Source organism: Emys orbicularis, chromosome 5 (genome assembly GCF_028017835.1).
Source record: "Emys orbicularis isolate rEmyOrb1 chromosome 5, rEmyOrb1.hap1, whole genome shotgun sequence".
NCBI lineage: Eukaryota > Metazoa > Chordata > Testudines > Emydidae > Emys > Emys orbicularis.
Window position 1 is genome coordinate 146133175 of NC_088687.1, and position 16390 is coordinate 146149564.

Consider the following 16390-nt stretch of genomic DNA (forward strand, 5'->3'; position numbering starts at 1 on the left):
AGAGGATAATAGGGAGATAAGGAATAGCCAGCATGGATTTGTCAAGAACAGATCCTGCCAAACCAACCTAATTTCCTTCTTTGACAGAGTTACTGGCCTAGTAGATTGGGGTGAGCGAAGCAATAGATGGTGATATATCTTGATTTTAGTGAGGCTTTTGACACATTCTCATAAGCAAACTAGGGAAATGTGGTCTAGATGGAATGACTCTAAGGTGGATGTCACATTCTGGGATGTGATATAGACTTGCCCTGTAACTCTGCCTTAAAGTGTTTTGCTGCGGTAGCTCCCTTGTTTGGCTGCTCCCTGCCAGCGTACAAGCGTGCACTGTGCACTGAGTATCTGTGTGATAAACCACCCTCGGCCAGCAGCTCCGACTGGAGCAGCCTGCTTGTTGCACCAGAGCCACATTCTGGCTTCTAGCAGCTTTGGTTACACCTGGAAGATGCCCCAGTGCCCCCTGTCATTTCCCCCAAACCGTGTGCTCTGCAACGTCCAGCCCTTTCCTGGGCCATTCAAAGCAATAAGGTTCATGTGCTCCTCTGAAGAGACAAAGTGCCCAGCTTTTCGCTTCAACCGGAGTCAGGCTATCACCTCAATTCAAAGACAGCACTGGGTTGTTTAGATTAAATTAAAACAAGTTTATTAACAAAAGGAGAGAGAATTGTGAGCGAGTTCAAGTATAAAGGGCAGTGAGAAATGGCTACAAGCAAATAAAAGTGAAAAACTCTTTCTAGAGCCTAAGACTTAACAATACTACAGTTTTGGTTCAAGGTCAGATTCTCACCACACTACCTTCCAGCAAGATGGCTGACCACCCCCTTGGCCAGGATGCCCCCTAAAGTCCAAAGTGCTCCATTCCATTGTTGTCTTAGGTGAAAGATAATTTGGGGTCTCTGCCCCTTGTATAGTCCAGTGAACCTTTGAAATAGATTCTTCTGATGGTTACCCCGCAAAGTAAAGTTCATTCAAGCCGTGAGAAAGATGACGTGGAGTCTGTGGTGAGGGAAGTTTCATGCTGCTTTCTTCCACTGCTGGTGTTTGCTAAAATGCAGATTGATCTGTTCCGCCAATCTCCTGGCACTGCTGTGATGCTGAGTAGTTATCTTCTTCCCTTGTTAGCTTGATGGTTCTGTTTACCTTCTCTGTAAATGCATTCCCATCGTTTCTTAATGTACTTTGGAAGTACCTTCAAGGTGGCAGAACCATATTCCTTTGTCTAGGGAGGGGTAACTTGAGCCCTGCCTGGCAGACACACTTTAAGAACATAATTCCCAACATGTTTGTAATTTTGCATTTGTCCTCCATACATATACCCCACAATAATGTTAATGATCAGTATGTTATTAGCTTTCTATTGATATCCTACTTGAGGCCTTTTAGATGCAGGTTATGATATTCATGCGGTGGGGTACACTGAACTGGTTAGGCCATCTAGAACTCTCGGCAGTGAGCCCTTTGCCCTCTTGCATTGGGAGGCTGCTAGGGTCACAGAAAGACCATACTCAGAGTAGTTATCAATGGTTCACTGTCAAATGGGGAGATCTCATCTAGTGGGGTCTCGCAGGGATCAGGCCTGGGTCTGGTACTATTCAATGTTTTCATTAATGATTTGGATAATAGAGTGGAGAGTATGCTTATAAAATTTGCAGCTGAGACCAAGCTGAGAGGTGTTGTGAGCTCTTTGTAGGAGAGGATTAGAGTTCAAAACGACCTTGTCAAAATGGAGTATTGGTCTGAAATCAACAAGATGAAAGCAATAAAGATAGTGCAAAATACTGCCCTTAGGAAGAAAAAATCAAATGCACAGTTACAAAATGGGGAATAGCGTCTAGGTGATAGTACTGTTGGGAAGGGTCTCGGGGTTGTAGTGGATCACAAATTGAATATGAGTCAACAATGTCCTGCAGTTGTGAAAAAGGTTAAGATCATTCTGGGATGTATTAAGATCAGTATTGTACGTAAGACGGGGAGGTAATTATCCTGTTCTATTCAGCACTGGTGAGGCCTCAACTGGAGTACTGTGTCCAATATTGAGCGCCACGCTTAAGGAAAGATATGGATAAATTGGAGAGAGTCCAGAGGAGAGCAACAACAATAAGAAAAGGTTTAGAAAACCTGACCTATAAGGAAAGGTTAAAAAATCTAGGCATGTTTGGTCTTGAGAAAAGAAGACTAAAGGGGACTTGCTAACAGTCTTCTAATATGTTAAGGGCCGTTATAAAGAGGATGGTGATCAGCTGTTCTCTATGTCCACTGAAGGCAGGACCAGAAGTAATGGGCTTAATATGCAGCAAGGGAGATTTTAAGTTAAATTTAGAAAAAACGTTCTAACTCTAAGGGTAGCTCTGGAACAGGCTTCCAAAGGAGTTTGTGGAATCCCGGTCATTGGAGATTTTTAAGAACAGGTTGGACAAACACTTGTCAGGGATGGTCTAAGTTCACTTGGTCCTGACTCAGGGCAGTGGGCTGGATTTGATGGTTTCTCGAGGTCCCTTCCACCCTACGTGTCTATGGTTCTGTGTATGCAGCACCCCGATCAAAAAGGGGTCTTGGTTAAATGTGAAAAATGGAGACATTCCACACCCACTCACGGGAGTGAATAAGAGAGTTCCCATTTCCTTCCCTCCAGGGAGAGTGGCAGTGCCAGGACTCCTGTCCCTCAAACACTTATGGAGTGAGGCTGGGCAGCTCAAAATTTGGAGCCCTCTTCGGAAAGGGGGGCCTAGTTAGCGGTACCATTCGATGCGTTTTTACTCTGTCAGCAGTCTTTCATCTGTGGATTACTGGCGGGGTGTCTCAACAAGTTAAGGTTATGGGATCCTGAAATGATGCTGAACGGCACAAAGAGTTCTGTGTTTTTCATGAAGCAGAGAATGGTGTTACAACCACCAAAACCACAGTGCGGGGAGCTGCATTTCTCACACTCCCAGGAGTGTCGGTATGTCTACACTGCAATAAAGGACTGTGGTTCCGAGTCGCCGAGCCCAGGTCAGTTGGCTCAGGCTGCAGGGGCTGAAGATAGCAGTGTAGATGTTTGAGCTGGAGCCTGGGCTCTGAAACTTGACGAGGGGGTGGGTCTCGGAGCCCGGGATGGAGCTAGAGGTCAAATGTCTACACTGCTATTTTTAGCTCTGCAGCCCGAGCCCCGTGAGCCTGAGTCAATTGACCTGGGCTCTGAAACTTGGTGCCACAGGTTTTTCTTTGCAGTGTGGGCATACCCTAAATGACTTTAGCAAGGAAAACTTGGGAGTGGAGGCTGGGCAGGTACCTTCAAGTGAAGCAGGAAATTACATCCTTTTTAACTGAATGAGGAATTAATTCTATGTGACGGGTTCCCCCGGGGTGCTACCTGGAACTGGGGTACCACTGAGCCCGCCTGACCCACCAGCCTGGGCTCCCTTTACACTGTACTGCTGTGACAGGCCCGCAAGCCCCCTCCAGCACACATACAGGTAGGGACACACCCAGCTTCACACAGATGCTGAGATCAGCTCTGCATGGGAAGGCTCAGCTAAGGCACCTCCCAGTTGCTAAGGCACGCCTCCCGCCCCCCTCTGGAGTGTAAACCCCAAATGATACCGTCTTGTGCTGCACAGAGAACGGTACAGCATAAGCTCGTGAAATTCGCCCCCTCCCTCAATGTGGAGGAAGATATGCAACAGCTTTCGGCCCCCAGTTATGATTTCCACACACTGGTTTTAGACAAAACAAAAACAAGTTTATTAACTACAAAACATAGACCTTATGTGATTATAAGGGATAGCAAACAGATCAAAGCAGATTACCTAGCAAATAAACAAAAACGCAATCTAAGCTTAATATACTAAAGAGATTGGATATGACTAGCAAATTCTCACCCTAAATGTTGTTTTAGGCAGTTTGCAGAGTTTCTTGAGAGCAAGCTGCACTTGCTTGCAGCTTAAAACTCCAGGTATTCCTTTCACAGGCTAGAAACCCCTCTAGCCTGAATTCAGCCCTTCTCCCCTAGTCCAGCCTTTGTTCCTCAGGTGTTTCCAGCAGTTTCTTTGGCGGGGAGTCAGTGAAGAACCTAGATGATGTCACTCCCCTTCCTTAAATAGCTTTTGTATATGGCGGGAACCCTTTGTCTCCAATTTTACTTCCCAAACCTTTCCGTGGAAAGACACTGGTATTCCAAGATGGAGTCCAGTACCGGGTGACTTGGTCACATGTCCCTGTAGGGACACAGCAGCCATGACCTGGAGGCTGTTTGTGGTGTCCTCAGGAAGGCTCCCCAGTGGGAGATTAGCATCTTCTAAGACCTATTGTTTTCCCTAATGGCCCTTCCCAGCCAGCCGTCTAGACTGATTGCATTCTGCCTAGTGGGTGTTCACACATTTGTAACAGATGCCTAGACAATATTCCTAACTTCAGATACCAAAATGATACATGCATACAAATAGGATAGTCATATTCAGTGAATCATAACCTTTTCAATGACATAGTACATGACCTTATCTTGCATAAAATACATGATAGTTATGCCATAATCATATCACAATAATATCTCTATGAAGAACATGGGGCGTAGTGTCACTCTAAACATGTATGGTTAGTAACTTGGATTTAAAGCTCTTTAACTTTTAATTTTAAATTAGTATTAGTGTTACCGTAGTGCCTGGGATCCCAAGTCATGGACCGGGACCCTGTTGTACGAGGCGATGTGCAAACACAGTTTTAATCCGTTCACCTTTAATGGTCCCTTTGTGCAGTTTTCCAATGGAATGGCCAGCCCACTGCATCCAAGCAATGCAAAATCTTTTTAGTCCCACCGTGACCGAATGGTTGGGTTAGAGATGGCTAACCAATCCAACAGTTGTCTGACTCCTTGCCTCCAAGTGTCCTCCAGGGAAAAATTAACAGTAGTTATTCCTCACTTTAAATTTGCCGCCCTGTGGTAGCTAAGGGCGGTATGCTGAGTGAGAGCTCATTTCTGTCCTCCATCCCCAGCCATGTGAGTCTCAGCAGATGCCCCTGATTGGGCTGACCCATGTCCAAAATGTGATGGTATGTTTTTGATGGAATACATGGGAAGCCAAGCTGCAAGTAAATGGTCTGGAAGTAGGAGCCATCAGGTGGGTTCTGAAGTCCTTTCTGACAATGATTAAAAGGGTTATTGGTCCAGTACTGACATACAGCATCACAGCAATGTTCAATATCATCAAGCAAGGAGGTGCTCACTCCCAGCCATTTTGCTGGCCCTCTGGACTGGTACCTGGTCTATCAGGTGTGTCCCTTAGCCCACTCATCTGGGAAAGAAAATGTGCTAGCTTACAAGAAAAGTTTCAGGCTACAGGACCAGGATGAGTGATTGCTTAAGCAGATGTTAGTAGAGGTGTTCAAGAAATGTGACACTCCATTGGTAGATCTTTTCACACCAACCAGCAATGCAAAGTGTGTTGAATCCAGAGCAGAAATGGATGCAGACTCAATCACCAGTGCATTCCTCTTAGACTGGAGCAAAGGGCTAAGTTATGCCAAGCTATTGGTTAGAAGAGATGCAGACAAGGCTCAGGTCAGACTGATGGCCCTGTCTTGCGCAGTCAGTATTGATACATTCTTCCTTGGGACGTTGCATGGGAGTCTCTGTATCATTTACTGGTGTCACCAGTTCTCTTGTGTCAGAAAGCCTCTCGTCCTTCATCCCGCTCTGCAGTTGTTCCATCTAATGATTTGGATCCCAGAGACCATGCCTGGCCTGGCCTGTTTTGTGGGAGTTTGACAAATTCTGCTACGTTCCAGGAAAGTGTATCTTAAAATGTTCTTCCTGGAAGTGGAAGGGACTTATTCCGAGCAGCAGATAGCTATCTGTGTCTGTGCTTTTGTCTCCATATCTTTCCTCTTGGATTATTTGTTGTACACTCTTTCAGTCTCTCCTCCTCTTCGGGCAAGGTGCACCAGCTGTCCTTTTTAAAGGAGTTACTCTTCAGTACCTGCAGTGCATTGCTTCTGCCTGGGCACACCTGTGGGCTCTACGGGGAAGGGACACATCCCACTAGTGTGCAGAGGCTGGCGAGTAACCGCTCTGTCCCCAGATTTAAAACTTGGCTTTAAATCGTGAGGCAGGCTTGACTTTGCCTGGGAGCACGGTTGCCTCTACAAGCGGAACTCTGAAGCAGCCGCAAGGACTTGGCTCCTTTTAGAGACGCAAATCCAGCATGGCAGCTGTGAGCTGGGGAGGGTGGACTCCAAGTCCATGAGAGTTTTAAAATGTCTGCTCCATAGGAAAGGAGCATGCTGCTTAATAACTTCTTGGCCTGTTCTTTGAGCCTTGCCTTGTCAGAGCGTTCACTTCTTCTTTATAATGCTCCTTTCTGTGGCGCACTGACTGGCGCCAGCCTGAGAGCTCAGAAAGAAAGCAGAGGAGGGGAATCAATCTGTAATAACGAATAGAAACCGCTTTGGAGAGAGAGGTGCCCACTGCTGTTCAGTCCTTTCCTCAGCCAGCAGTTAGATGGTTAAGAACATTGATGGTTTGGTGTTTGTCTTGCTTTTGCGGGGGGTGGAGGGTTGGCACAAACTGGGGCTATCTGAGAGTCTGGGTGGCTGAACGTCTTGTTCCCTGTTTTCTGTAATGAAATTTTTTCTGATGCTGCTAGGGAGCACCGCTCGGTTGCTATAGCAATGTTGTCAGCTGGAACGGGAGTTTGCTGCAGGTTAGGTCTCTTGTCATGAGAAGAGAAGATGCAAGCACATTGTGGGGCTAGGCGTGTTGTTATGCTGTGTGTGCTGCTTTCTCTGTTACTTGTTCTGTCCACCGGTTAGAGTGCATAAGCAAGGGCTCACACCTATCACTAGGATTCCAGTTTTCAGTTTAAACCAAAAGCAACCACTAAAACACCAATGTTAATTTTTGAAGAATCCGTTTAAAAAAAAATAAATCAGAAAATGACAAGGTTCTTTTAGAGGCGCTTGCAACAGAATTCATGTCCTGCTCATGTTCTCGGCTATAAATTAAACTAGTGCTTCACCCCCATGCTTCGTCTCTAGGTCACCCTCAAAAGCCACCGCCACATCGTTCCTCTGTGGTTACGTGCAATGTGGGACCGTGGGATGTTAACAATAAATGAGGCTCTCCTGAGCGGTGTTCTAACTGTGTGATTTATTTTTTTTTGCTAATAAAACAGATTTTTAATCCAATTGATGTAACCACAGTCCTGTTAAACCCATAAAAACTATTTCTTGGAATATACAAGGCCCAAAGAAACTTTCCCCACTCTCCCCTCCAAAAAAACCAACCAACCAACCAAACCCTACCCCATTGCAAATGAGTGCAAATAGAAACTGCATCATAAAACACAGCAGTAGTCTTTTAACTTGTTTGTGGAGCATTAGCTTCAAAAACAGACTGTTCATAAAAACAAAGTCTCCGAGATCTTAAATATACCAGGCAGAATAAGTGTCTTGGAGCTGATAAATCCCTTTAGGAAAAATAAACTCTATGGTAACCTGTGAGAAAGTGCTAACCTCTTCCAGAGGCCTTGCCTGCACCTATAACGTAGGTCAATTTAGCTATGTAGCTCAGGGTGTGAAATAGTCACACTCCGGAGACACCTGGTTAAATCCGTCTAAGCTCCAGTGTAGACATCATTCGGCCAGTGGAAGAATTCTACCATTGACCAAGCGAGTGGGTTTACTGTAGGAATGGAAGCCCGTCGCTGTAGCAAGTGTCTGCGCTCCAGCCCCATGGCTGCAACTGTGCCTCTGTGGTGCTGGTAGCGTAGATACATGCAGAGAGAGTGAGCCCGTGTGGGCCCTCAGCTCAAGGCTCTCTGCTGATCCCCAGCGCCATGGCAAGCTGTTCTAAAGTCTCTCCTATGGCTTGTGCCTTTACTTGTCCAGAGGGAAGTAGGTATATTTAAAAAAAAAAAAAAAGGGAAGCTGGAGCAGTGGTGATTGCCCTGTGATAAAGCAGCACACTGCAGCTTCCACCTGGATGGCAGGGGTTTGTCCCTCTGCACGAATGAGGTGACCAGGAATTTCTGGGCTCCCTGCTCCGTGATTTTTCCAGGGACTGAGGTGAGACTGACTGGTCTGTAGTTCCCTGGATTCTCCTTCTTCCCTTTTTGAAAGATGAGCACTATATTTGCCTTTTTCCAATTGTCTGGGACTTCCCCTGATCGTCACAAGTTTTAAAAGATAATGGCCAATGGCTCTGCAATCACATCAGCCAACTCCCTCAGAACTCTCGGATGCATTAGATCCGGCCCCATGGACTTGTGCATGTTCAGCTTTTCTAAATAGTCTTTAACCTGTTCTTTCACCACAGAGGGCTGGTCGCCTCCTCCCCGTACTGTGCTGCCCAGTGCAGCAGTCTGGGAGCTGACTTTGTCTGTGCAGACCGAGACAAAAAAACATTGAGTACTTCAGCCTTTTCCACGTCATCTGTCAGTAGGTTGCCTCCCCCATTCGGCAAGGGGCCCACACTTTCCCTTACCACCTTCTTGTTGCTAACCTACCTGTAGAAACCCTTCTTGTTACCCTTCACATCCCTTGCTAGCTGCAACTCCAATTGTGTTTTGCCCTTCCTGATTACACCCCTGCATGCTCGAGCAATATTTTTGTACTCCTTCCATGCCATCTGTCCAAATTTCCACTTCTTGTAAGCTTCCTTTTCGTGTTTAAGCTCACTGAAGATTTCGCTGTTAAACCAAGCTGGTCGCCTGTCATATTTGCTATTCTTTCTGTACATCGGGATGGTTTGTTCCTGCAACCTCAATAAGACTTCTCTAAAATACAGCCAGCTCTCCTAGACTCCTTTCCCCCTCATATTAGCCTCCCAGGGGATCCTGCCCATCAGCTCCCTAGGGAGTCAAAGTTTGCTTTTCTGAAGTCCAGGGTCCGTATTCTGCTGCTCTCCTTTCTTCCTTTTGTCAGGATCCTGAACGCGACCAATTCATGGTCACTACTGCCCAGGTTGCCACCCATTTCTAATTCGCCTACCAATTCTTCCCTGTTTGTGAGCAGCAGGTCAAGAGGAGCACGGCCCCTAGTTGGTTCCTCCAGCACTTGCAACAGGAAGTTGTCCCCAACACTCTCCAAAAACTTCCTGGATTGTCTGTTCACTGCTATATTGCTCTCCCAGGAGATGTCAGGGTGATGAAGTCCCCCATGAGAACCAGGACCTGTGATCTGGAAACTTCTGTTAGTTGCCGGAAGAAAGCCTCGTCTACCTCATCCTCCTGGTCTGGTGGTCTATAGCAGATGCCCACCACAACATCACCCTTGTTGTTCTTGCCTCTAAACTTAACCCAAAGACTCTCAACAGGCTTTTCTCCAGATTCATACTGGAGCTCTGAGCAATCACATTGCTCTCTTACATACAGTGCAACTCCTCCACATTTTCTCCCCGGCCTGTTCTTCCTGAACAGTTTATACCCATCCATGGCAGTGCTCCAGTCATGTGAGTTACCCCACCAAGTCTCTGTTCCAATCGCATCATAGTTCCTTGACTGTGCCAGGACTTCCAGTTGGTCCTGCTTGTTTCCCAGGCTTCTTGCGTTCATGTACAGGCACCTAAGATAACTAGCCGATTGCCCTACTTTCTCAGTATGAATCAGGAGGCCTCCCCTGTTACACCCTCTTCCTTGTGTTTTCTCCCAGTATCCCACTTACCTCCGGGCTTAGGTCACCATCCCCCGGCGAACCTAGTTTAAAATCCTCCTCACTAGGTTAGCCAGCCTGCCTGTGAAGAGGTGCTTCCCGCTCTTCGTTAGGTGGATTCCTTCTCTTCCTAGCGATCCTTCCTTCCAAACAATTCTGCCTGGCGGGCTGAAGAGGAGCTGGAAACACCAGCTTCCAAACTCCTGGGGTCTTGGGTCCCCATTAGCCCACCAGGCAGGAGGCTGGACGTACAGGGTGCCTGGCAGCATGCCAGATGGGCTGCCGAGTTGCTAGGTGGGTGAGGTGGCAGGAGACTTGGCTGTCTGGATACCTGTCTGGATTCTGTTGGAGCTTTGTCAAAATCATACTGTCTTTGCGACGTTTCTGTTTAGGTGAATCTGCCATCCCTGATGCAGAACTGTTCTGCTGGAGGATTTCCATGCAGCTGTAGTGAGCAGCCGGGCTGGATTGGAACTGAGTGCCTCCTAGCCAGTACTGAATGGAAGTTAATGGAGGGAATTTGGGTTTGATACAGCAGGAGGAGGAGAGGCTGACTTGTTTTGTAAATGGACATTGAGGGGGTTAGATCTGGCATCCTGGTAAGCTGCTGCAGGAGACTGTAGGTACCAGACCCAAGCATGGAAATGGTGTAGGGAGAGCCACTGTTGTTTCCCTGCTCTTTGTTTCTGAGCGTGCCTTTCCCATCCGTTTCCCTGTACTGCTCACCAAAGGCCTGGAACAGCACTGCGAGCAACTGTGTCAGCACGGAGAGTTGTTAACACTGATGTGTTTCCTGTGCATGTTTTGGCAGCTTTAAAATACTTGGGATTTCCTTTCACTGGGTCAGGGATTTTAAGCATCAGAGTCCTCCTATAACAGGTGGAGACCTTAGAGTTTGTCACCAGGTACAGTAGTGCTGATTCCCATGCCATGGAGAGGGCTGATGGCTGTAGGCAGAGCAGTCCTAGCTATGTCTCAGCACATGTCCTGTACATTACTGTGCTTTTCTAAACTAAAAAATAACCACTCCCCCCGCAGCTCTAATTCCTCACTTTCCGCTTCATGTCACTTACTGACAGTCCGGGGATCCCAGAGTGCTTTACTTACCATGTACTGTTGGGGGCGCTTCACCCACCTCTGCGACGGAAATGCAGCCTCCGTTCCGTTCTAGCCCCACTGCAAAGCTGGTTTAGTTAGTGGCGTGGAAGGAGAAGTGACAATTCATGTATTCAGTTAAAAACGCAGGAGGAATTTAGGACGGCGGAATGTGATTATTGGTGAGGGAACTCAGACCCTTCCGGGGCAAGTGCCAGGGGACCTTTAAGTGATCAGCGCCTGTTTGTCTCCTCCTGAAATCAGGGCAGGCGACCAGCTTGGCTAAACAGTGAAATCCTTGCTGATCTTAAACGCAAAAAAGAAGCTTACAAGAAGTGGAAGATTGGACAAATGACCAGGGAGGAGTATAAAACTATTGCTCAGGCATGCAGGAGTGAAATCAGGAAGGCCAAATCACACTTGGAGTTGCAGCTAGCAAGAGATGTTAAGAGTAACAAGAAAGGTTTCTTCAGGTATGTTAGCAAGAAGAAGAAAGTCAAGGAAAGTGTGGGCCCCTTACTGAATGAGGGAGGCAACCTAGTGACCGAGGATGTGGAAAAAGCTAATGTACTCAATGCTTTTTTTGTCTCTGTCTTCACGAACAAGGTCAGCTCCCAGACTGCTGCACTGGGCAGCACAATATGGGGAGAAGGTGACCAGCCCTATGTGGAGAAAGAAGTGGTTCGGGACTATTTAGAAAAACTGGGCGTGCACAAGTCCATGGGGCCGGATGCGCTGCATCCGAGGGTGCTAAAGGAGTTGGCGGATGAGATTGCAGAGCCATTAGCCATTATTTTTGAAAACTCATGGCGATCGGGGGAGGTCCCGGATGACTGGAAAAAGGCTAATGTAGTGCCCATCTTTAAAAAAGGGAAGAAGGAGGATCCGGGGAACTACAGGCCAGTCAGCCTCACCTCAGTCCCTGGAAAAATCATGGAACAGGTCCTCAAGGAATCAATTATGAAACACTTAGAGGAGAGGAAAGTGATCAGGAACAGTCAGCATGGATTCACCAAGGGGAAGTCGTGCCTGACTAACCTAATTGCCTTCTATGATGAGATAACTGGCTCTGTGGATGAGGGGAAAGCAGTGGATGTGTTATTCCTTGACTTTAGCAAAGCTTTTGATACAGTCTCCCACAGTATTCTTGCCGCCAAGTTAAAGAAGTATGGGCTGGATGAATGGACTGTAAGGTGGATAGAAAGCTGGCTAGATCGTCGGGCTCAACGGGTAGTGATCAATGGCTCCATGTCTAGTTGGCAGCCGGTTTCAAGCGGAGTGCCCCAAGGGTCGGTCCTGGGGCCGGTTTTGTTTAATATCTTTATTAATGATCTGGAGGATGGTGTGGACTGCACTCTCAGCAAGTTTGCAGATGACACTAAACTAGGAGGCGTGGTAGATACACTAGAGGGTAGGGATCGGATACAGAGGGACCTAGACAAATTAGAGGATTGGGCCAAAAAAAACCTGATGAGGTTCAACAAGGATAAGTGCAGAGTCCTGCACTTAGGACGGAAGAATCCCATGCACTGCTACAGACTAGGGACCGAATGGCTAGGTAGCAGTTCTGCAGAAAAGGACCTAGGGGTCACAGTGGACGAGAAGCTGGATATGAGTCAACAGTGTGCTCTTGTTGCCAAGAAGGCTAACGGCATTTTGGGCTGTATAAGTAGGGGCATTGCCAGCAGATCGAGGAACGTGATCGTTCCCCTTTATTCGACATTGGTGAGGCCTCATCTGGAATACTGTGTCCAATTTTGGGCCCCACACTACAAGAAGGATGTGGAAAAATTGGAAAGAGTCCAGCGGAGGGCAACAAAAATGATTAGGGGTCTGGAGCACATGACTTATGAGGAGAGGCTGAGGGAACTGGGATTGTTTAGTCTCCAGAAGAGAAGAATGAGGGGGGATTTGATAGCAGCCTTCAACTACCTGAAGGGGGGTTCCAAAGAGGATGGAGCTCGGCTGTTCTCAGTGGTGGCAGATGACAGAACAAGGAGCAATGGTCTCAAGTTGCAGTGGGGGAGGTCCAGGTTGGATATTAGGAAACACTATTTCACTAGGAGGGTGGTGAAGCACTGGAATGCGTTACCTAGGGAGGTGGTGGAGTCTCCTTCCTTGGAGGTTTTTAAGGCCCGGCTTGACAAAGCCCTGGCTGGGATGATTTAGTTGGGAATTGGTCCTGCTTTGAGCAGGGGGTTGGACTAGATGACCTCTTGAGGTCCCTTCCAACCCTGATATTCTATGATTCTATGATTCTATGATTCTAATACCTCTTCCTGCTCGTTTAAGAAGTGTCTATCTGGTGTCCTGGGCACCTTACCTACATAGGAACCACTTACAGACTGGCAGGCTACAGCAGAGGTGCCTGCTTGTTTACAAACCACCTATCCTCTGTTATTTGTCAGTCAAGAGCCTGGCCAAAAAAGATTGTTTAAAAAGACCCCTAGGACGCCTGTGCTTTAGATTTCATAGCATTGCCCCAAACCTGAGACCGTCTCTGCTTTCAGGTGCTGGAATCTCCCTGAGAGCGTGGCAGCTTTCCCTAGGACCCCTGTGTTGATTGTATTGGTGTTCTGAGCCCTCACAGGTTGCTACATCTTGGAGAAAAGCAGCTTTTCTTACTGAGGAATGTGGGAGTCTTTACAATTCTGTTCAGATCAGATCAAATATACTTTAAAAACAAATCCTAGCTTCTCCTTATCGGTCAGAAACTTAAACTGATCTACAGACCAAAAGTCATTAGCTTGGCTTGGACTGAAGTAGATAGCGACCTGTAAACTGCTTTAGACTGCCTGGGCAACTGGGTCCTCAAATCCACAATGGGTTTCTAGTCAATTTCAAATATAAGTTTTCAGGAAGCTGGGGAGGGAGGAACACCAAGAAATGAGATTAAAAATCAGCACAAAGTGAAGTCTGTTGTATTAAAGCCCCAACTTCAGAATGGGGCTGCTGTGTGTTCATGCCACTCCTCGCTGGTAACGTTGAATTTATTCCATTTATTCAGATCCAGATTTTTGAAGATGGAGCAGATACAACATCTCCAGAAACCCCAGAATCTTCTGCCTCAAAGGTCCCCAAAAGAGGTATGGTCCACTCATCTTTCTTACGAGTCCTTATCTCCCTTCATTCCAGCCCAAGAGGGATCAATATGTCAGACATCCAGCATTGCCTAGAATCGGAGCTCTTGGGGAAATCTTCACCCATCCCTTCTACCTTTTCTCCTGCCAGAGGGGAGCCTCCGCTGGGGCACGTGGAGGTGCAAGCATAGCACTTACTGGTGCATTGCTCCTTTAGTTTAGCGTTCCAAGGGCATCTCAACAAGCACCCAAGGAAAGGCTATAAAGGCCACCCAGGATCCCCACTAAGGGCTGGATCCAGAGCCCTCTGAAGTTGATGGGAGGCTGCTGTCAAGTTTGCCATCATGCAGGTAAGGTTAGGATTCAAGTCCAGGGTGGCGAGAATATCACTGGTTTCTTCCTCAAGTCCTCGAGCGTTCAGTGGTATTGAAATCCACACCGGCTTAAGCTCAAGTAGAATGCTGGTGGGCGATAGGTAAGTGAGGCAAGGAGCATGTCCATAACTGCCTGGGGAAAGGCAGTCTAAGTGAAACGGTCCAGAACTAGCCTCCAGTGGTAAGGGGGCTGGGCAGTGGGTGGCAGCTTGTTTTTTTAAAATGTTGCTGCCTTTTAATGTCATTAGGCCTCTGTTTGTTTGTCCCTGTATGATGAGCCTGTCATCCCATTTCTGTCTCCTCTCTAAATAGTCCCTAATGTTCAGTCTCTCCTCACATGGAAGTTTTTCTAGGCCTCTATTAATCCCCATTGCCCTTTGTTGTCCTCCCCCCTCCCACCCGCCCATTTCTGCTGCATTCTTCTTGAGAGGAGGTGACTAGAACGGAACGCAGTATCCAGGGGAGAGCATCCCCCGGAGTTAGCCAATAGTATTAGAACAGCGGCAATATTTGCTCACCCTATTCCTAATGTTTTGTTTGCTGCTTCACCCTGAGGAGTGGCTCTCACTGAGCTGCTTACTCTGATCTCCAGGTCTCTCTTTCCGAAGTGCTGGGTTTTCAGTGAAGTGTAAGCAGTGTCAGGGCAGTTCAGGTAGTACCTTCCCATGTGGATTACCTTGCCCTGAATGTCATCGCCCATTGTGCTGCCCAGTTGTTTAGCTTTGATAGATCCCTCTGGAGCTCCTAATTTGAGAGAGATTCCGGAGAAAGGCTTGTAGATTGTGAGTTGGACTTTGCCTACCTCCTGGTGGAGAGTGAGCTCCAGTTTGCCCTGCTTTCTCCAGCCCTGGTAGCTGGACTCCTGTACCTTGAGGCATCCCAGCGGGTGCTGTGTGAAGAAGTAAGAGGTTGGGGGAGAAGAGCTCATGAGGAGCCAGAGAGGCTAGAGTGGTGGATATTGACAGAGGGATCTGGGGAATTGCCTCAGAAAATGACGGGCGGGCGGACGGGCACACACACACACACACACACACACACACACGTTCAGAGAGGGTGAAGTGAACAGTGAGGAGCAGTCACTGGCTGGGTCAGAGGGATAAGACAGGTGTTTGAGATGAGTAGCTCAAACGTCTGAGCTGTAGAGGTGATGGTGGGAGACCAAGAAGAATGAGGAAGGTGGAAGGGGTCAAAGCACACAGGGTCAGCTGCAGTGCTCTTTGGAGAAGCAAAATCCAGACACATGAAGCGTGGCTCCATGCCAGGGAGTTTCCATAGAAACAGCAGCGTCTGCTGCAGTCTCTGCCTCTGCAGTATACGATGCAGAGATTTCAATTCCCATAAATCTAGCACCTTCTCTGCTAAAAGGAATAAAGGTGTAAGAAGCACAGTGGGGATGGTTGGGGTCTTTGATTTATGAGCTGCTTCTATAGTGTCTGTTATCTGGGCAGCTGATGCCTCATTTCACCTTAATACACGCACGCAAACAGAGTGCTGCCCACAATGAATGCCATACAAACAGCTACCATCGCTGCAAGCCACAATATCAGACCCATCAAATATCCAGGAACAAAACAAAGGATGAAATTTACCCAAACAAATCCTCCTCCTGTGCTTAGTACACACAACTTCTGCACTTAACTCAAGGTTGTACGCTAAAATTGTACATTTTGACCATGCCTACGCACACCTGTACATGGGAATCGCTTTGCTCACCACTAAACTGTAGCTGTCTCTGGAGTGGAATGCAGCAGCTGTTCAACAGAGTACATCAAAGATACAAACAGTTCAGGACAGGAGGTGAAGAAAAATCCCGAATCCAAGTGAAAATGCCAGGGCCCTTTATGTAGAATTGGATTTCAGCCCAGACTCCAGCATTTGCACCTGTTCATTTAAATGCCAGGACACCCTTGATTGTCAGAGTTGGTCAGGAGCTCTCTTTGCTGTTTTATAGAGGAAACCGCAAACGGAGCACCTGACCAACTACGACAGACACAACCCCTCATAACGACCTATGGGGCTTTAACGTAATCGTTCAAGGAAGAATGCCAGCTACAGAATAGTCAACATATGCTGCAGGATATTGGATTCTCCTGGGTGGTCTCCCATTCTAGTACTGAGAAAGCCTGACCCTGATTAGTTGGAGCCTGACAGGATCACAGCCCCAGAAGCATTAAGTTTTCTCCACGCATTACATTGTAATCTAGATCTTCAAGGTTA

At 47.3% G+C, this 16390-nt stretch overlaps 1 protein-coding gene across 1 annotated transcript in view; it reads left to right on the forward strand.

Moving 5' to 3' along the window:
- The window catches only part of DCTN1 (dynactin subunit 1), a 124195-nt gene that overhangs the window by 37870 nt on the left and 69935 nt on the right, over positions 1-16390 (forward strand). Inside the window, exon 3 of the mRNA XM_065404587.1 lies at positions 13727-13805. Coding sequence (XP_065260659.1) covers positions 13727-13805 — 79 coding nt within the window. The remainder of the gene's footprint in view (positions 1-13726; positions 13806-16390) is intronic.